At 40.3% G+C, this 20,451-nt stretch overlaps 2 protein-coding genes across 4 annotated transcripts in view; one reads left to right on the forward strand and one right to left on the reverse strand.

The window, feature by feature from the left end:
- Positions 1-1,930: 1,930 nt before the first annotated feature.
- On the reverse strand, positions 1,931-15,323 carry MFAP1 (microfibril associated protein 1). Its single transcript, XM_004751275.3, has 9 exons — positions 15,192-15,323; positions 9,613-9,832; positions 8,281-8,410; positions 7,822-8,009; positions 7,189-7,297; positions 6,927-7,087; positions 5,238-5,397; positions 2,698-2,787; positions 1,931-2,603 (listed from the first exon to the last, which is right to left on the reverse strand). The coding sequence occupies exons 1-9, from the start codon at positions 15,268-15,270 to the stop codon at positions 2,421-2,423; spliced, it is 1,320 nt and encodes a 439-aa protein (XP_004751332.1). The 5' UTR covers positions 15,271-15,323; the 3' UTR covers positions 1,931-2,420.
- Positions 15,233-20,451, forward strand: part of WDR76 (WD repeat domain 76) — a 64,644-nt gene continuing 59,425 nt past the window's right edge. For 2 of the 3 annotated variants that reach the window (XM_004751273.3, XM_045067945.1), the window contains exons 1-3: positions 15,233-15,628; positions 17,215-17,316; positions 18,245-18,655. In XM_004751273.3, coding sequence (XP_004751330.3) covers positions 15,233-15,628; positions 17,215-17,316; positions 18,245-18,655 — 909 coding nt within the window. Of the gene's footprint in view, positions 15,629-17,214; positions 17,317-17,389; positions 17,602-18,244; positions 18,656-20,451 lie in introns of those variants that run through there. The other variant, XM_013055497.2, reaches the window with a different exon arrangement.

Genomic DNA, 20,451 nt, shown 5'->3' on the forward strand with positions numbered 1-20,451 from the left:
GAATTTAGGGGCGCCTGGGTGGCTCAGTGGGTTAAGCCGCTGCCTTTGGCTCAGGTCATGATCCCAGTGTCCTGGGATCAAGTCCCACATCGGGCTCCTTGCTCAGTGGGAGCCTGCTTCTCTCTCTGCCTCTCCCTGCCACTTTACCTGCTTGTGCACACACACACACACTCTCTCTCTCTGACAAATAAATAAAAAAAATCTTGAAAAAAAAAAAAAAGTTAGAATTTAGGGACTGAGGTGGAAACATGGTTAAGTTCAAAAAAGATATCAAAGCTTAGGTCTTATACAGAATTAATCTGTGACTTTATTTTTAAAGATTTTATTTATTGGAGATAGAATGAGAGCGAGCACGAGAAGGGGGAGGGTCAGAGGGAGAAGCAGACTCTCCGCTGAACAGGGAGCCCAATGTGGGACTCCAGGATCATGACCCAAGCTAAAGGCAGTCACCCAACTGAGCTACCCAGGTGCCCTAATCTATGACTTTAATTTACGAAGTTGATTTAATTGAATTCTGAACTCCACAACACTATACCTTACATTCCATTTCCTGGAGAGAAGACAGTTTTACTTTAAAAGTTGATCAACCTTTGGCCAATTCATCCTTGCTGAACTTGTTTCCCCAACTGTAAAATGATATATACCTGATAGGTTGTTTTAAGAACTGAGGAGCTGGTGAATGTGAAAAGCTTGGCCTAATACCTGTCTCAGAGTGGACAGCTATCAGTGTGTTCTTAAAAGAATTTCAGTGTTTTATTCTCATTTGGCTCTAGGATAATTCTTAAATTGTATCTCTCTGGCATACACATATGATGTCTTTATGTGTTTATTACCTCATAGTAATTTATATTCAGATTTTTTAGGACATGAAAGATCTGTGAATGTTTCTTCCAGTGGGGCACTTAAAAGATGGTGAAAAGACCTTGGCCATCTCATTTCTTTATGTAATTGAGAAAGAGCCTCCCCACTGATTAAATGTCATTCCTTTTAACCTCTAGGACCCTAGTGCTCTGCCATGTGCATGGTGGTTATGTAATAAATATTAAGTACAAAACCACCGAATTTAACTCTAGTTTGATGTCTTTAAATTACAATTTGAGAACACTATACCCTCCTCACAGGTATCTGTGAGCTTAGATTTACTACAAGGTAGCATTGTCCACTTACATGCCCATGTTTCTAACCCAAGCTAAGAGGCCGGAAAAAGAAATCTGGAATAGTCCCAAGTGAATATGGGAAGGCAGAGTAGTGATGAAATGCAGATTTCTCAGAAATGGTTTTAAGTGGGGAGCCTCTGATCCTACCTGGATAGTGCTTTTTTGTGGGTTTCTCAGCACGAGTCCAAACCTCACAAAGCACCTTCAAAGACTGGGTTGCCCAGTGTCACAAGTATGGCAGTAGGTCCAACAGGCTGGATATGTATGTATATATATATATATGTATAAACTGGCTGTTGAGGATACTGGTAAGTACTTGGTTTTCCCATTTCATGGGTCAACTTTTGTTCTAAATACAGCTGTATTTTAGCAAAGAATACCATACATATATCTGCTCATAGAGTAAATCTGGGTGCCACTTAGAGTACAGACTGTCCAGTGTCTTAGTTTGTTTCTAAGATCAAAGGTGACAAAATGTGAAACACCCTTTGTTCAACAATTCTTTGCTGTCTTATTTAATAGGTAAATTCTTGTCAGCCTGCACATTTTATTTCCAGTCTCATAAGAAACCTCTTGGTGTAGGGTTTTTTGTTAAGATTATTAGAAAGAGAGAGAGAGAGAGAGAAAGCAGTGGGAATGGAATAAGGAGAGAGAATCCAAAGCCAACTCTGAGCTGAGCAAGGAGCTCAACGTGGGGCTTGATCCCACGACCACGAGATCATGACCTGAGCTGAAACCCAAGAGCTGGACGCTTAACCAACTGAACCACCCAGTTACCCTTGATGTATGATTCTTTTATTTCTTGACACACACACATAAATGGATCAAAAAATATGTTCACCTAGAAAAACTGACTTCAACCAGAAATGCAAAAACAGGTATCTGTGAGCTTAGATTTACTACAAGGTAGCATTGTCCACTTACATGCCCATGTTTCTAACCCAAGCTAAGAGGCTGGAAAAAGAAATCTGGAATAGTCCCAAGTGAATATGGGAAGGCAGAGTAGTGATGAAATGCAGATTTCTCAGAAATGGTTTTAAGTGGGGAGCCTCTGATCCTACCTGGATAGTGCTTTTCTGTGGGTTTCTCAGCACGAGTCCAAACCTCACAAAGCACCTTCAAAGACTGGGTTGCCCAGTGTCACAAGTATGGCAGTAGGTCCAACAGGCTGGATACAGGGGCCATGTAAATAATGGTAGAAGCAAATCAAGGACCAGATGCTGAGACATTGCCTGTGCCTCACAGCTAGAAGTAGTTGAACTCTTAAGTAGTTTTCCGCTTCTTGGCAGATGGTCGTTCAAATACATCTCGTACCCCAGCTGCCTTCTGTTTAAAGAACTTTGTGTTCTGGGCACTCTCTTGGCCCCATGCTGAGTCAAAAGAGGTGGTGTCCTGATCCACAAGGTGGGTGTACTTGGTTCGACCAGAGCGCCCAAAGTTCTTGACCTGATCAATGAAGGATAGATGATGAGTTATACCACCAAACATCAAGTCCTCAATACATAACTTTTCTCTCTCATGTTCTTAAGGTAACCCATACCTGCATGACTTTGGGAAGAATAGTTTTGTTGAAGTGATCCTCCAGGGTAGGTGCACTGAAATCTCTCTTGTATACTTCTTCATCCTCATCCTGTAAAAAGAGTCTTATCAATCTTGTGGTTTTCATTACCCATACATTCAAACCACTAATTTATTAATCTCTACAACAAGGGATACAAAGAATGAGGGTACTAAACCTATTCAAGAGCTTATATCTAGTTGAGGATATGACACTCCTTTCTCTTTGTGTCTTTTTTTCTTCCTAAATGTGGATATTTCCTGAAGGTTGGCTATATTCTCTCTGCACCCACTGTGTTCAGTCATATGATTTCAACTCTGTAGAAGTCTCTCAAATCTCATCCTGAATTTTATACTGCCCACTATATAGTTAGCTTGGATATTCTGTTGGGACTTCAGACTCACATTTAAAGTGAAAATCATTTCCCTAACCTTTTCAAATTGGCCTCTTTCTCATTTAACTTCTGTTAATAGGGACACCATTTTCTCAATTACCCAGATTCAGAATTTATGTAAACTTTGTGCATAATGAATTGCCACTTACAAATTCGAATTCCCTGGGTTATTATAGTTTTTCTTAGAATCAACCTTACACACTGCCACTAGACTAATGTTTCTAAAACATACTTTCGTATCTCTGCCTTGCTCAAAAACTTCTGGTGATTCTGTTTTGTTAAATAAGGAAAACTCCTCCTCTACAGTAGTCAAGGTCAAATGCCATAAAGCTACCTCTCCTTGCCAATTCCCTTTACAGATGATGCTTTTTGCCTCCATTCCTAGTCCCTTCACCTGGAATGTCTTCCTACCTGAACTCAGAAAGGCTACACATCTTAAATGTGCCCTTCTTCATGTTCTCTCCATCTCCTACAAAGTAAAACATCTCCCTCTTCAGAAGTCCCACAGTATTTTCACTCATCCTTACGTCATAGTATAGTATATATGGCCTTAGCCCCATTTTTAGGTTGTAACCCATCTGAGAGTAATAATTTTATATCCTATAGCAGTGTCAAACAGTAGTGCTCTTGGGGCTCCTGGTTGGCTCAGCTGGTAGACCATAACACTTTTTTTATTTTAAGAGAGGGAGGGTGAGAGAGTTAATAGGGAAGGAGAGGGAGAGAGAGAATCCCAAGCAGGATCCACACCCAGAGGACAGCCCAACATGGGACTTGATATCACAATGCTGAGATCATGACCTGAGCAGAAATCAAGAATTGGACACTCAAATGACTGAGCCACCCAGGTGCCCCTAGACTATGCAACTCTTAATTTCAGGGTTATGAGTTCAAGCCCCATGTTGGGCTCTGCATGGAGCCTACTTAAAAAATGAGAGCCTGGGTACAGAAAGGCTTTAAAGGTAAGAGTTTTTGTGAGATTTACTTTTCTCCTCGTTGGAAGCTGAGTCCCTCATTTAATCTCAGAAGGTATTTTAACTTCACTGTCCTTATCTGGATGAGGAGAGTTAACTGAGCATGTGCACTAAAAGACTTTTACATAACTCTTTACTTATGTATCTTAGCTAGCAATGTACTGTTTCAGAAGCTTATTAAAGCTGCTCAAATGTGTAAGCAATGAAACTTTATGACTTTAAAGCAGTAAAGAAATAATTCAATCTCCAGTGACTTCAGTCTAGAAAACTACATGAGCCAGGACACTACATGATAAGCAAACATTTCTGGCTGAATAGACTGAAATTGATTTTGGAGGGGAGTAAGGAACCTTCCACTGAAGTTTAGATTTTATGGATATCTACAGTGAAAGGGCAGGAATCTAGCTGCAGTAGGGACTTTTAGGGTTTGACAGTACAGCATTTAAAAAAACGAGTCTGCTTTTTGATTTAAACTCACATTGCATCAGGTAATAATTTAACAAACCATATGCTATTACAGTAATATGTGCAATCAGTTCTCCGATTTTCTTTCTTGACATCTCTCCATTAACAAATTATCACTGGTATAATCTAAATAATTTGGAAGAAGTTCTCATCACTTTATACAGGGTTAACAGATTGCTATTTTGACCTTGGTCTTCATATGAAGAACAAAATCTTGATGGTATTACACATAATAGTTAGATAATAAACCATTTTTTTGGTTAGTCAGTCTTAATCACTTTCTGTAAGCTCAGAATAAAGTGAATTAAATTTCTGCCTCCCAAATATTTGCATGAGCAGAATTTCTTACTTGGTTATGAAGAGTGACCTCTAATTAATTTTAGGGATGTAAATAGTCTTTGTCAATTTAATTCACTATCTCTCTTTTTAGTTCCTCAATTCTTTGGTTATACCATTTCCCCCTGAGAACTGGGGCCAAAAGAGAGAACAGTTGCTGCTACTTCTAAAATCCTGTTGCCAGTGCTTTTTCCTACTGGGTTTATATTCTTCAGATGCAAAAAGCAAATAAGAAAGCTGATCATTGGCAAGTAGAAGTAACATCTCAAGACAGTTTATTCTTGGGGGGAGAAAAGAACTCATAAGTAGTAGTAAGTTATTTCTACAGCCCAAACTTCCACTCCCTTTTCACTTACCATGAAGAAGGCACCCCGGTGATAATACTTCTGTAAGAACTTATATTTGCCCTTAACAGCTTTGTTGGTAATGACTTTGCCATTTGCCCGAAGCTCAGCTCGTCTCTCTTCCTCAGTCAGGTTTCGCATTCGTTCAATTTCTGCCTTCTCCTTCTCAAGCCTGTACAGAGAACAAAACTATTTATTAGTATCATTCCTGCTTCAGAGACACTCAAATTATCTGAACACAATGGAGTCTCATCTCCTTTTAAGCATTATTCACTCTCTTTAATTCTACCTATTGCCTGTTAGGAATTAAGATCAGGAGCCCAGGGGTGCCTGGGTGGCTCAATGGGTTAAAGCCTCTGCCTTCAGCTCAGGTCATGATCCCAGGATCCTGGGATCAAGCCCCGCATGGCATCGGGCTCTCTGCTCAGTGGGGAGCCTGCTTCCTCCTCTCTCTCTGCCTGCTTCTTTGCCTACTTGTGATCTCTCTCTCGGTCAAATAAATAAAATCTTAAAAAAAAAAAAAAAAAAAAGATCAGGAGCCCAACAAATAAAAAAGTGGTCTTCATTATTGCAAACGGCCAAAAGTTCATTCTAGCCTTTATAAGGTTCAGACATACTATTATGCTTGATTTTGCAATATTAGTAACTCCCCTTCCCTAAAAAGCCTACTTGGCTTTAAAAAAAATCAGAATTTAACATAACTTTGTTCACATTTTATTGGTATTTTTTAAAAAAGTAATTGTATATGTGCTTAGTATCACAAACCAAGTGTTACCATCATTAATTAGACTGCAGTGACAAACCCTTTTTGGGGTGTGTGGGGTCATAGATCCCCTTTCTCCAGAAAAACACAAATACACGTAATTTTGTATACAATTTTAAAGAGTACATGGACTCCTTGAAACCCAGGATTAAAAATCTTAGAAATTGCAGGCTGAGGACAGCGTTTTCTATTGATGTTTTCCCTTTGTAATCTGGGATTACCCTCTCCTAGTAATTTTCAAGAATGGGTGATGCAGCTCAGAACTGATTCTGCTCTAACAATAGTGACTGTGCCGAATTATTTGAAGGGCCACAAATTCTTCACCTCAGAGTATGCATGCCCCTTTGGCAGAAATGACATATGAACCTTAAAAGACCTTGCCAGTTTCCACTTTTGCCCTCTTGGAATACTGCCATGAGACTATTACATTAGAAAGCCAATCTAGCCCAATGAAGAAGTAAGGCAGTTTAGCATTAACTACTGGACATGTGAATGAAGTGATTTTTGGACACTCTAGCCCAGCCAATCCTCCTGCTGGATGCAACTGCATGGGAGAACCCAAGTGAAACCAGCAGAGGAACTGCTTAGCCAACTTGAAAACTGTGAGGAATAATCAATTGTTCCAAGTGACCAAATTTTGGATTGGGTTTTTATGCAAGAATAGATAACTGATTAATAATGCATAATGTCTGTGTGTCTACTAGAGAACTACAGGGAGTATCAGCTGATACTCTATCACAGAGAAATACTGACAAAGTGTTTCTTTTCCATGATTTCACTGTAATAAGGCACATTCCAATTATGGAAAACTCACTCAATTGCAGGAACCATAAAAAAAGCTGGAATGGAACTCACAGTCTGTGTTGAGCCTCAGAGGTACCCCACCAGGAACCCATCCCATTACTGATATTAAACTCTAGGTCCATCTTATTACTCACGCTTCTCGATCTTCTCTGTCCCTCTTGATTCTCTTTAGCTCCCGAACTTTCCATGCCTCATATTCTTCCTCATCATTTTCATCATCAGTATTGAGAGCATCCAATGCAGCCAGGGACCGCTTGTTCTCCTCCAGCTCTTTCTTGGTCTCCTCTTCTACAATCTAGGTAAGGAGAACAGTTCACCTATTGGATTTCCTTATTTTCCTCAGACAAGCCTAAGTAACTCTGCCTCATGTGCAATCGCCACAGCCACTCCCAGTACCTTGAGTGTGTACTTTCGCCTCTCCTCAGCCATGCGTTTTGCTTCCTGCTCCAGCTCCTTCTGTTTCAATGCTTCAGCCTCACGTTCTTGAACTGTTACTCGGTCCTTCCTGTAGCATGAGAGTCCTGTTAATTGCCCAAAGCCCTTAGAGTGGAGCTCTTTATCCTCTTAACTCAAGTGCCATCCAAATCAGACAAAGCCCAACAATCGCTGGCTCTATTTTTTCGCAAAGAGTCAAAATTGGGAGTCAGCCCAGGTATTCAGAGCATTAAAACTCCATTCATCTTTAAGAACTGCCTGAATAGCAAGAAACTGCTGGACTGTAAGTAGTAGGATTTCTCATCATTAGGAAAGGATTAGTAATTCTCTCTTCAACTTTCATTTTGTCCTTTATAGGACCATGGGCAGATTATGTGCTCTTTAACTGGAAAGGGAGATGTGAAAACAAACTCAGGCTCTCTGTTAACACCAAGATATTCCACAGCAAATATTCTGCACAGGTAGGGAACTGGGCAGAGGACTTTCACTCAGTGCTGATACTTCAGAAGAGCATGAGATAGAAAAAAGGCTTCTATCCTGAGACCTGGAAAGCAGTAACTATGTGGATTCAGGCCTGGTTTGTGAGATACTTACTTTCGAATGAAGACTGGTTTAAGGCGAGGCTCCATCTCATCTTCACTGTCTGTGTATTCTTCATACTCAGATTCTGATTCTGACTCCTCCCCAGAACGTCCCTCATCTTCCACTTCCATGACTTCCATCTCTTCATTTTTTCTCTCCTGTGCTCGTTGACGCATCATGCCACGGCGCCGCTCTATTTCCTGTCAAGTCATGGGTCCAAGTCAGTCAACCCAATGACCTATGTTCTAAGGCAGCTTTTTATTTTCCCGTCATTGCATTTAACAAATTCTGATAGGAGTAAGTACAATTTACATCATTTTATTTTCAATTCTATCTCCAACAAATAGGGAACCTTAGATCAGAGTTCTGCCAAAAGCAGCAAGCTTATTGCCTTTGGGAGCTCAACAAGGGAGAACAGCTGCCCAACTTTTTCTTGGACCTAGAAAGAACTTCCATTTTCCTTTTTTATACCTCATCATCAATTTCTTCTTCTTCTTCTTCACTACTATCTTCTCGTTCCATGCGCCATGCATCTCCTTCCACTTCTGAGTCACTTTCCCCTACCACTTCAGGTTCCACTATTTTCCGATGTCGAGCCAATCTGAAAAACAGCATCTTCAAGTGTAACACCAGTGTCACAAAATGATAGAGCATCAACCACATTTCCTTAGTCATAGAGCACCTAGAGGTTATGTTTGCTTTTATTAATACTGAAGTCTGAGGTGCAGATAAAAGAAAACAATTCAAAGTGTCAGAGCAAATAGTCAAGCTGGACCTAAAACCTTAAATGTAAGCTGAGGCATCATGAGGCACTGCAACAAACATATAGGTGCACTGGGATGGTTTTATAGCTCCAAGTAGTTCAGTTTCAACATTAGATCACACTGGGTTTCTTTTCGGCTGGCATAATTATGTTTGTGAAACTGAATTTTTGGGGGCTGTATGAAAAGCAACTACTGCATGCAGATCAATATGGAACAGGAAATGAATGACCGTGCCAATCTGATTCCAAGGTCTGAGAAGTAGTTAGTGTTCCAGAGGCACACAGACCCCACTAATAAGTAATTACGGTTATGTAAGAATAAAATAAAAGTGTTTTTTCTTTTATGTGTATTATATTTTTCAAATGGCTTTAAATGTTAGGACATGACTATTTACTGAATTATTTGGATCTAACTACTTAATAAAATAAACAGAACTGTGTAGGTCTAGGAGCTCCCTGAGAAAATTCCTGAGACAATATGAACTGTAAAGTTTGGGATCTCTGGTCTATTTTGTAAGGTAATGTCTCAATCAACACACAACATATGGATTCCTTCATTGGAGGTTCCCTTTACTACCTGAGGCCATTCATTCATCAGGCCTTTTTTCCTACTTTATTGGTGTCATTCCCCTCATTAGCCTTTAGGAGAAGTGAGTGAATTAAGTCAGCTTCTCAAATTTTAAGATGTCCTCTGCCCTTCAACAATCAACTAATGGTTTGTGTTTTCTATTCCCTTAGTGAGTTAATTAGGGTTTTTGGACCAGAGGTAACCTGCTGTTTACTGGCAGCTACTTGCTCGTTGAATACTTTCGATCATGTTATTTTCCTGATCCCTTCGTGCCTCAGTTTCCTCATTTGTAAATTGGGATAATATATACCTCATAAGGTTATTGGGTAGATTATATAAGAATTAGTAAATGTACTTGGAACAGAGACTGGCACATAATGAGTATTGTGCAAATATTAGCTATTATTGCTCTTGTTGTTAAGAACTAACCTGTGGGGGTTTAGGTCCAAGGAAACCTAACACTAGTCATTACCTCTCCTCCACATCTTCACTAATACGGTTCTGCAAACGCCGCAGTCGAGGGTCACTGGATGAATCCTCCTCCTGTTCCTCAGGCTCTGCTTCTTGTTCTTTGGCTTTCTTAATGAACTGAAATTCTTCATCCTCCTCATCTGAGGACTCCATAGGGGCATAGTCTGGCCTCTTTCCCGACACATAGCGTTTTACCTTCACTTTCTCCATCGAAATCTCACCTGGGTGATAAAGATAACTTATTGTTTCAGTAGCCTCTTTCCCAATGTCTTTCAACCTCTGCCTTTGCAGGCAGAGCCCTATTCCTGGTAAACAAGAGTTCAAGCAGAAGAAGAGAGCCACTATCCAAGCATCTATTCGTTCATCTATTGTGTTTCCAGATAAAACGAAGTCATAGGAAAACATTCTTGTGAATACCAACACTAATGATAAAGAAGGTGAGCCTGAATACAATGAAGTGGAGGAAGACAGGCAGTGAAACAACAAAAAAAATTCCCCCCAGACAGGCAGATGACATCCATCACAAATTCATGCTATTCCATCTCAACTATATCCTTAAGGGAATTATTTGTAACAGTGCCCAGCACACAAGGGTGACTTAGGTAGGAACAGAAAATTAAAATGTTCCTCAATCCCTCTTTTAGTTCCTCTGGAATTTTCTATGGCAGCCTTTATATCACCATATAACTCAAGCTTTTAATCTTATCTATTTCTACATTTTCTTTTAGCTTATGTCCTATCAAACCTCCAAGATTACACCTCTCTCTCTTTTTAAAGATTTTTTTTATTTTTTTGAGAGAGCGAGCAGGTGAGAGATAAAGAGAGAGAGAGTTACGAGAAGGAGGAGGGGCAGAGAGAGAAGCAGGCTCACAGGTGAGGACCCTGGGATCATGACTTGAGCCGAAGGCTGCCGCTTAACCAACTGAGCCACCCAGGGGCCCCAAGATAACATCTTGTTTACAAATAGTAACAATTCCTGTGAATAAAGTGAAAACTAACCAAAACATTTTATAAGATGAATATAGTTTTGATAACCAAATTGGACAATTCAAAGGAAAACTTTACATGAATTTTCTCTTAATAAACATACATTAAAAAGTACTAAATAACATAATAGCAAATTTATTCCAGCAATGTAAAAGTAAACAAAAAAAATTCTAAGCCATCAAGACCTCAAAAGATTTAGCTCAGGACCACAAGGATGGCTTAAGCTTAGAAAATTAATGGGAAAAATATAATATACTATTTAAAGTTTATATATTAAAAGTCACATAATCTTAACAATACAATAATCGTTATGCTTAATGATAAAACATTCGAGATATTCCTTTAAAAACCAGTAGGCATCTTTATGTTGTCCCTAACACACCTTCTAGTCAATGTTTTATTATGGTCCTAATTAGGACCATAAGAAAAAGAAGAAAGGGGTGCCCGGGTGGCTCAGTCAATTAAGCATCTGCCTTTGGCTCAAGTCATGATCTCAGGGTCTGGGATCCAGCCCCGAGTCAGGCTCCCTCTCTTCAGGGAGTCCGCTTTTCTTTTTCCTTTTCCCCCTCCACTCCACTCATTTTGTCTCTCTCTCAAATAAATAAAATCTTAAAAAAAAAAGAGAGAAAAGAAAAAGATAGAAAGTAAGGATTAAAAGGAAGAAGTAACTGTCAAAATTTGCAGACTATGATTATCTATGTAGAAAATACAAGATATTGTATCATCAGACAACATTATCTATGTAGAAAATACAAGAAAAAAACAAGCTAAAAAATGAATTCAGGGACAAAACTAAATAAATGCTGGATATAAATAAGTGTACCTATGCATTAGCTACATAAATTAGAAAATAAAGTTTTAAAAATACTATTTACAATAGTAACTAATCTACAAGATACCAAAAATTAAATTCAACAAATGATGTATAGGCTTTTCAGAGGAAAAATATATAATTATATTGAAAGATACAAAAGATCTAAATAAATGGAGAAATATATCATATTCAAGTATGAGAAGATGGCAGCTGTGCCCAAGTTAATCAATAAATGCATGACCTATAATTTTAATGCAATTCTGTTAACAGTAGTCCCCAGGCTGATTCAAAAATCACATGGAAGAAAAGGAGGCCAAAAAGAACCAAGACAGTTCTGAAGAACCAGCTGAGGCTGAAGACTTTAACATACCTCAGCAAAGAAGATACAAAGATGGCAAATAAGCATATTTGCTTCAAATTATATGTTGTCAGGGAAATGCAAAATGAGATGCTACTGCACATGTATTAGAATAACCAAACTACAGAGCTCTCACAACACAACTGTTGGGGAGAATGTGGACTAACAAGAACTCTAATTTGTTACTGGTGGGAATGCAAAATGGCACACCCACTTTGGAAGACAGTTTGGTGGTTTCTTATAAAACTAATCATACTCTTACCAAGTGATCCAGCAATTGCACTTCTTGGTATTTACCTACGTGTTGAAAACTAATGTCCACACAAAAACTTGCACACTGGTATTTATTTCAGCTTTGTTCATATAACTGCCAAAACCTGGAAGAAACCAAGATGTCCCCTACTAGGTGAATGAATGAACAACGGTATGTCTACATGATGGAATATTATTCAGCGCTAAACAGAAATAAGCTATTAAGCCGACATAGAGGACACTTACAAACATATTACTAAGTAAAAGCCAATTTGAAAAAGTTATACACTGTACAATTCCAAATACGTGACATTCTAGAAAAGGGAAAACTATGGAGACAGTAAAAAGACTGATGGTTGCCAAGAGTTGGGTTGGGGGAGTTGGGGGAGGGATGAATAGGCAGGGCACAGAGTATTCTCAGGGCAATGAAAATACTGTGTGTGATACTGTTGTAATGGATGTATGTCATTATACATTTGTCTAAATCCATAGAATACACAATGCCAAGAGTGAACCTTAATGTAATCTTTGGGTGATTACGATGTGTTAATGTAGGTTCATCAAATGCAACACATGTATCACTCTGGTGGGGGATACTGATAATGGAGGAGGCTATGTGAGGGCAGAGGATATATGGGAATTGTGAACCTAAAACTGATCTAAAAAAATAAAGTCTCAGGGCACCTGGGTGGCTCAGTTGATTAAGAGTCTACCTTCAGATTAGGTCATGATCTCAGGGTCCTGGGATCTAGCATCGGGTTTTCGGATCAGCAGGGAGGCAGCTTCTTTCCCCTCCTTTTGCTCAAATAAATAAATTAAAATCTTGGGGCACCTGCGTGGCTCAGTCAGTTAAGCATCTGCCATTGGCTTAAGTCATGATCCCAGGGTCCTGGGATTGAGCCCTGCTCAGCAGGCAGCCTGCTTCTCCCTCTGCTTGCTGCTTCCCCTGCTTATGCCCTCCCTGCCTCTGTCAAATGAATAATAAAATCTTAAAAAACAAAACAAAACAAAAAACAAAAGAAACCGGGGCGCCTGGGTGGCTCGGTGGGTTGAGGCCTCTGCCTTCTGCTCAGCAGGGAGCCTGCTTCCTCCTTTCTCTCTGCCTCTCTGCCTACTTGTGATCTCTGTCAGATAAATAAATAAAATAAAAAAAAAACAAAACAAAAAACAAAACAAAAAAACAAAAGAAACCAAAGCAGTGGAGAATGGATGGGCTAGTCAAACAATGGAACAGTAGGGGCAGTTGGTTAACCATAAGGTAAACAGTAAAATTAGATCTCTGACACCACACAACACACCCACAAAATTCCAAATGGATTAAAGACCCATGTGTGATAAACACATCTTAAACACTTACATCCCTACTGGATTATAGGCTCCTTAAATTAGATCTGTCTTGCACAGTTGTATACTCAATCCTGTTTCGTATACACAAATACTTAAGATGACAGAAAGTAATTATAATGTGAGTATCTATGATCTCAGTACAGGGAAGGATTTCTTACAAAATATACAAAACAACACAAGCTATTAAAGATAAAATTGATAAATCTGGTAACACTAAAATTAAAAATGCCTATGAAACAAAAGTGCCTATTAAACAGAATTTAACTCCAAATTAAAGTAAAAAGACAAGTAAAAAAAAAACAAGACAAAATAGGAAAAAGATATGACAGATTTAGGATGAAGAAAAACTAAGTATAAAATGGACAAATGACAAAAACGGGTAATTCAGAGAAGAGAAAAACTAGATAGCTGATAAATGCATGAAAATTCTTGTATCACTAGTAATCAGGGAAATGCAAATAAAATTGAGATATTTCATAATTAGATTGGGCAAAATTTAAAAATCTGATACAACCCAAGTATGCAGATGAATATATGGCAAAATACAAACTCTCAATGCTCTCACAATGCATTGTGGACAGCAAGTGGAAATAGCTATTTAGGTTGATGATGAACTTTTAGGAGTCTACCCCAGAGAAATTCCTACACAGTGCACTGAAGAGACACATTTAAGAATGACAACTACAGTGTGTGTCTCGCTAGCTCAGTTGGTGGACCATGTGTCTCGATCTCGGGGTCATGAGTTTGAGACCCAGGTCTGGGGTAAAGATTACTTTAAAAAAAAAAAAAAAAAGGACAACTATAGCACTGTTTATAATAGGACCCCCCCACACACAACAACTTACTGTTCTTTAGTAAGGAATAAACTGTGGTTTAATTATACAATGGAATTTGTAAGTAGTTAAAATGAATTAGCTCTGTATGTATAAAAGGATACCAAAAGCCACTTTGAATTTAAGGAAAAAGGCAAGTTGCACAAGAATAGGTACAGTATATTAAAAAAAAAAAACCTCAATTATTTTCCAAATTCCTTCCTTTAAAAGGGACTCTTTAGTCTACCCCTTTCCCCCCAAACATGTAGTGTTCCTTCTTCTATCTGCACTGGAATCCTACTCATCCTGTAAGGATCAATTTTAATGCCCCCTTCTTCAAGAGGCTTTCCTTGATTACCTCAGTTTGAAGAGATTACTCCTTCTCTACCCTTCCACATCATTTGATTTATATCACCTGTGTGACAGGACTCGCACATTGCTTAGAATGTGCCTCTTTTTGCATGTCTTACATCTACTACCATACCAGTTCTTTAAGGTTAAGGGCATTGCCTCACACACGTGTGTATTCAACTTAATAGTCACAGAGTTGGTTGAAAGGAATAATAAGTTTAATAAGACATGGTTCCTGTCTCAAGGACGTTATGAACTTAGGATGCAGTAGAGGGAGACAGATACACAAAATAATGATGAGAGTTATAAAAGCAGCACAACCGTACTGCTAGGATAACAAGAGGGACTGTATCCCGCACAATGCCCTGCAAAAGCAGGCATTCACTATATTTATTAGTCTAATTTATCGGTGGAGGCCAAGGGAAGAGGGATGCTTGATGTGAGGACAGACGGGCGATAGGAACAAGATGAGATGTAAGTGGGTCCCCTCCCCGCCCCCTCAGGCAACGCGATCGGGTGCGAGTTTGATCGTTCAAGTCGAAGAAATTAGGGGTCACGGTCATAAGGGTGGGAGGATTGAGGTGGTCTGCTGGGTAGGTTTGGAATATGCTGGCGAAGGAAGAGGTAAGATCCGACTGTGAAACGGCTCAGAACCGTACCTTTTTCATTGCGAACCGGGACGGCTCCAGCCGTAGACTGAATGGGCGGTTGTTTCATGAGTGCGCTTGGGACCGACATGTTGATGGCAGCGGCGGTGACTCCCGAAACTTCAGTGATTCCAAACAGCGAACAGCAACAACGTCAACGAACAAGGGGAAAAAAACAACAACAACAGCAAAAAATACTCCTTCTCCTAGAGGTACCGGACACTGCTGCGCGACAGACAGAAACGCCACTTACGGCTGAGCTAGAGAAACCGGAAACTTGGGACCAGAGGATTCTGGGATTGTGGGCGGTGAGTCTATTACTGCGCATGTTCGCATACCGCTCTGGCATTTTAAGTCCTGAAGTGTTTGGACGTCGCTTCTGGCGGGAAATTGCTGCCTATTGGGCTTTGCTGTTAAAAATCCTGTGGCGAGGCAGTTCCGAATTACGGGTATCTTTTGTTAGCTTGGTTTGAACTCGAGGAACCTGGGCTAGTGATGAATAAGGAATTGAGCAGATAGTGAAGGGCAGTTGTCCCGACTTCTGAAAACTCAGCATTGGAGTTTAATGAGAATAGAAGTCCTGCCAGTAGCACCTGATTAGCTCAGTTGATGAGGCTGAGTGGGTTGTGGTAAGGTATTTTTTCGTCACGCGAGGGCAGGTGGTGGTGATTTAGGCCATTGCCATGGAAAAACCCCCCAAGGGGCCTGGAGCATTTCCTGAAGTCAGAAGAGGGTGCTTTTTGGCTTTCCAGTTTTTTCAGTTTCTCAAGACCGTCTGTTAAAACATTCCTGGCTAGACAGTGTTTGTATATAAGTACATGAGTAATTATTAAGTATTTACTGTGTTTACTGTGCTTAGCTCTCTAAGGAGTATGGAATATTGGTTAAAGGCTTGAATTTTATTTAGGAAGTCTTCTAAGGCTTGGTGACAGAAGCAATCACAGTTTCCTAGCTAGGATTGTAAAAATAATATTGGCTTACTGGAAGTCGGAACACATTTGACCATACAAAGGATTTCATAAGTGTGGTAGGGAGAGATGGGACAGCAGAGTTTTGCAGTCCAGAAATAGCATGGTATATATATTAAACACGGAAATGCTTGATTTTATCACTAACTTTTGAGTCAAGGAGTGGTTAAATTTTGGCAGGAATCAGGTCGTGGAGAGCCCTGCTGTTACTGTTAATCGGATCAGTTCTCAAATTACTTCACTTGTGTTGTAAAATTGGGTTTAGGCTGGGAGGGGAAATAAAATTACGCAAGGCTTGAACAAAGAACCGTGGAAGACTGCTGTAAACAACCAAGGAAACAGTTTTGGGCTAGAAAGAAAAGAGTCTTTAAGATAGAGTAGGTAGAGGGGCGCCTGGGTGGCTCAGTGGATTAAGCCGCTGCCTTTGGCTCAGGTCATGATCTCAGGGTCTTGGGATCGAGTCCCGCATCGGGCTCTCTGCTCAGCAGGGAGCCTGCTTCCCTCTCTCTCTCTCTGCCTGCCTCTCTGTCTACTTGTGATTTCTCTGTCAAATAAATAAATAAAATCTTTAAAAAAAAAAAGATAGAGTAGGTAGAAATTTGTAGTTTGACTTTTAACAGCTCCAAAACCATGCTGTCCGGAGGGAGTAAATATGATGGGAAAACAGTTGTTTTGACTCAGGGCAACTCAGAGAACGGGGAAAAAGATTACTATGGCTGTGACTGTAAGACATACAGGCAGTAAAATCTTATTTGTTACTCTGTGATACAAAAATGATTTTATTATCACAACTTTTCCCCAGCCTTTGGGTCATCATTAGGATCTTAGTTAACTCGTGGGCAGATGATGAGGTGAAATTTAAAACAGCTGAAGTTACCAGCTCTTGAAAAAAAATCGAAATGCTTCCCTTCCTAGGAACAAGGTAATATGGTAGCCATAGGGCATAATTTTCTTGTGGAGAGGCTATAAGGCATCCGGGGGCCCAGGTAAAGGCTGCCGGTTGATTCCGATTTTCTAGCCCGTCTATTCATTCGTACGGCATCTAAGTGCGTCTGAATCTTTTCCAGGCTCACATTGCAAGGCAAGGTGTTTTTTTCTCAGCAGAAGCGCCAGTGTTTTTTAAAGCGAGATACTGGCATCAGCAGCATCAAAAAATACCGGAATCTAAGGTAAAAACGTGTATTCGGTCCAATCGCATCTCTACGGAATTTCAGTTTGGGGTGACGCTGGTTAGTTTGACGCGTGCCCCTCCCCCTCCGGCCAGGGGGCGTCAGAGCGCGCCTGAGCTGCCAGCCAGGCCCCGCCCTAGCCCCCTGCTCCTCCCCTTGGCCCTCCCCGCGCCTTCAGCCGCAATCTTGGCGGGAAGACGCCAGCTGCTAAGCCGCGGGAAGATGTCGGGGTCGCGCGCGGGCAGTGAGGTGAAGGTGGGCTCCAGGCAGCGACTCCAGATGAAGGTGAGAGCCGACTTGTTGCTTTCGGGTGTACTCCTTCCTCAGTGTTTACTGAGGGATTGCCCGGAGCAGGCCCGAGAGGGCACGAAGACTTGGCACTCACCATCTCCACACTCCGGAACTAGTTCCCGCTCCTTGGGGCATCTCTCAGCGTAACCGGTTTTTCGGGGACGTTGTTTCAAAAGATAATCGGGGATCCCGGCCGTTTTCCTCTGTGGAAACTTCAGCGTTGGGGAAGGTTCTTATCAATAAGCCCGAAAGTAGGGGCAGGACGGAATCAGGACGGAATCAGAATGCATCTGCCTTTAGGGCAGTTTCTGTTGTCTTCCGGCTCTAGAGACTATTCCAGTTACTCTGAAGGTGACAGTTGGGGTAGTCTCAGTTACAAATGTAGTCATTATTACTATGTTATTATTGGTTAGCAGAGTTCTGGGTAAAAAATACACCCAGTATAATAAATACTTCAATTCAGGTTAATGAGTTAAGTATCTAGATTTTGGTGGGGGGAAAAGTTTGTTTACAGGCTATCACTTTGGATTTATGTTTTTGTTCTGAAATAGGAATTAGATTTATTTATACAGGCCTGTAAGAGGAGGCATAGGACCTGGAATTCTAATGCTCTCTTTTCTTTTTTTGGCCTGAATAGGTGAATGAGTATAAAGAAAATCAAAACATCACTTGTGTATCTCTGAGACCAGTACAGACTACAGTTTTAGGAAAAACACCTAAGGTGTATCTTGTTCCCTTTTCACTCAGTAATTACAAACCAGGCCAATTTAAGCCCTCTAAGTCCCTATTGGATAAGGATTTTAACAATGAAGTTGCATGTAAGAAATGTAAGAAGACTGAAATAAGGAAAACTTGCAAAAGGATTTTAACTCCAAGGATGGAAGGCACATCTTCCAAGGCAGAATCCACTCTGCAAAAATCATCCTTAGATGTTTATACTGAAAGTAACAAGCGACAATACAATAGCACTTCGGATACAGTGATTGTCAGTGTTGATATGGAAAGCAGTCACGATCTAGACAGTGATGAAGATACCACACCAGGCTTGGTAAGAATTTAATTACTAGCTTATTCAAATTTTTCTTATTTTAAAGTTTGAAATTCTGATAAGCTAAGGTTATCCAGGGTTCATGTATGTTTAATTGAAATTTTATTTTTTAAATGTTGAACACACAACTTCCTTGGTTAATTTTGCTCTTGGTTTTGATTTGTCAAGGAGAGGATTGACTTAATCTTTTTTTTTTTTTAAAGATTTTATTTGTTTATTTGACAAATAGAGAGTGTACAAGTAGGGGGAGCAACAGGGAGAGGGAGAAGCAGGCCCCCTCCTCAGTAGGGAGCCTGATGTGGGGCTTGATTTCAGGATCCTGGGATCATGACCTAGGCTGAAGGCAGATGCTTAACCCACTGAGCCACCCAAGCATTCCTAATCTTCATTCTGTTTCCCTTTTTTTCCTCTCAGTTTCTTGTGGATATTTTTTTTTTCAAGATTTTATTTATTTATTTGACAGAAAGAGATCACAAGTAGACAGAAAGTCAGGCAGAGATGGGGAAGCAGGCTCCCTGCCGAGCAGAGAGCCCGAAGCGGGGCTCTATCCCAGAGCCCTGAGATCGTGACCTGAGCGGAAGGCAGAGACTTAAACCACTGAGCACCTGGGCACCACCCAGGTGCCCCTCTTATGGATATTTTTGAATTTACATATACTTTATGGTGTCTTGCTCACCTTTACATATTTATGCACAATGTGCCGGAAGAAGTGAGACATACAGCATTTGAGTGACCCTTGATATGAGGGTAGGAAAATCATCATTAATTGCTTATGATTGCTGAATAATGGTTCCTCTAAATACAAAGAGGAGATGGGCGCCTGGGTGGCTCAGTGGGTTAAGCCGTTGCCTTCGGCTCAGGTCATGATCTCAGGGTCCTGGGATCGAGTCCCGCATCGGGCTCTCTGCTCAGCAGGGAGCCTGCTTCCTCCTTTCTCTCTCTGCCTGCCTCTCTGCCTACTTGTGATCTCTCTCTGTCAAATAAATAAATAAAATCTTTAAAAAAAAAAAAAAAACAAAGAGGAGAAATATGGAGTAGAGAAGATACATGAGAAACACTTGTTAGTTTTATTGAAGATAATAGTTTGAATCAGTTTAAGAAATTAAGCGTCTAATTTTTGGATTTCTGTTGCTTACCAGGAATTTTATACTTCATTTAAAGTGACAGATTTTTGTGCAAGATAAGATAAAACCGTACCACATGTCAAAATGGAGCAGAAAATGATGATAGGGGAAAGGAAGATAGGATAATTCTGGTGGTGGTCTTTTGAAATAGGGATTCAATTTATGCTTTACTGTCTCAGGTCAGAACTAGGACTGCTGGTGGGACAGTATAGGTCAGTCATTACTGCATTGTACTGGGGTTGAAAGCCTAGGTTTTAGATGTGGCTACTTCTAAGAAACCTTGTGTTTTTAAGCATATCACTCTGTAGTGAGGAGATTGAATAAGATCAGCGCTTCTCAGACTCCAGCCTGTATCAGAATTTCCTGGAGAGTTTTTATTTTTTTATTTTATTTTTTAAAATTTAATTTTATTTTTTTCCCAGTGTTCCAAAATTCATTGTTTATGCACCACATCCAGTGCTCCATGCAGTAACGTGCCCTCCATAATACCCACCACCAGGCTCACCCAATCCCCTACCTGCTCCCCTCCAAAACCCTCAGTTTGTTTCTCAAGAGTCCACAGTATCTCTTGGTTTGTCTCCCCCTCCTGGAGGGTTTTTAAAACTTCATTGCAGGATTCTACCACTAGAGATTCTGATTCAGAAGTTTTGGAGTGGGGTAAAGAAGCAGCTG

This window comes from Mustela putorius, unplaced genomic scaffold, assembly GCF_011764305.1.
Source record: "Mustela putorius furo isolate JIRA1106 unplaced genomic scaffold, ASM1176430v1.1 tig00003898_pilon_pilon_pilon, whole genome shotgun sequence".
Classification (NCBI taxonomy): domain Eukaryota; kingdom Metazoa; phylum Chordata; class Mammalia; order Carnivora; family Mustelidae; genus Mustela; species Mustela putorius.

Bases quoted from the DNA above. Each gene is read 5' to 3' on its own strand.
- MFAP1 (XM_004751275.3), bottom strand. From the start codon at position 15,270: ATGTCGGTCCCAAGCGCACTCATGAAACAACCGCCCATTCAGTCTACG. The intron at 9,833-15,191 runs GTACGGTTCTGA...TTTATCACCCAG, and splicing joins CCCGGTTCGCAATGAAAAAG to GTGAGATTTCGATGGAGAAA. The intron at 5,398-6,926 runs GTGAGTAATAAG...TTCTCTGTACAG, and splicing joins GACAGAGAAGATCGAGAAGC to GCTTGAGAAGGAGAAGGCAG.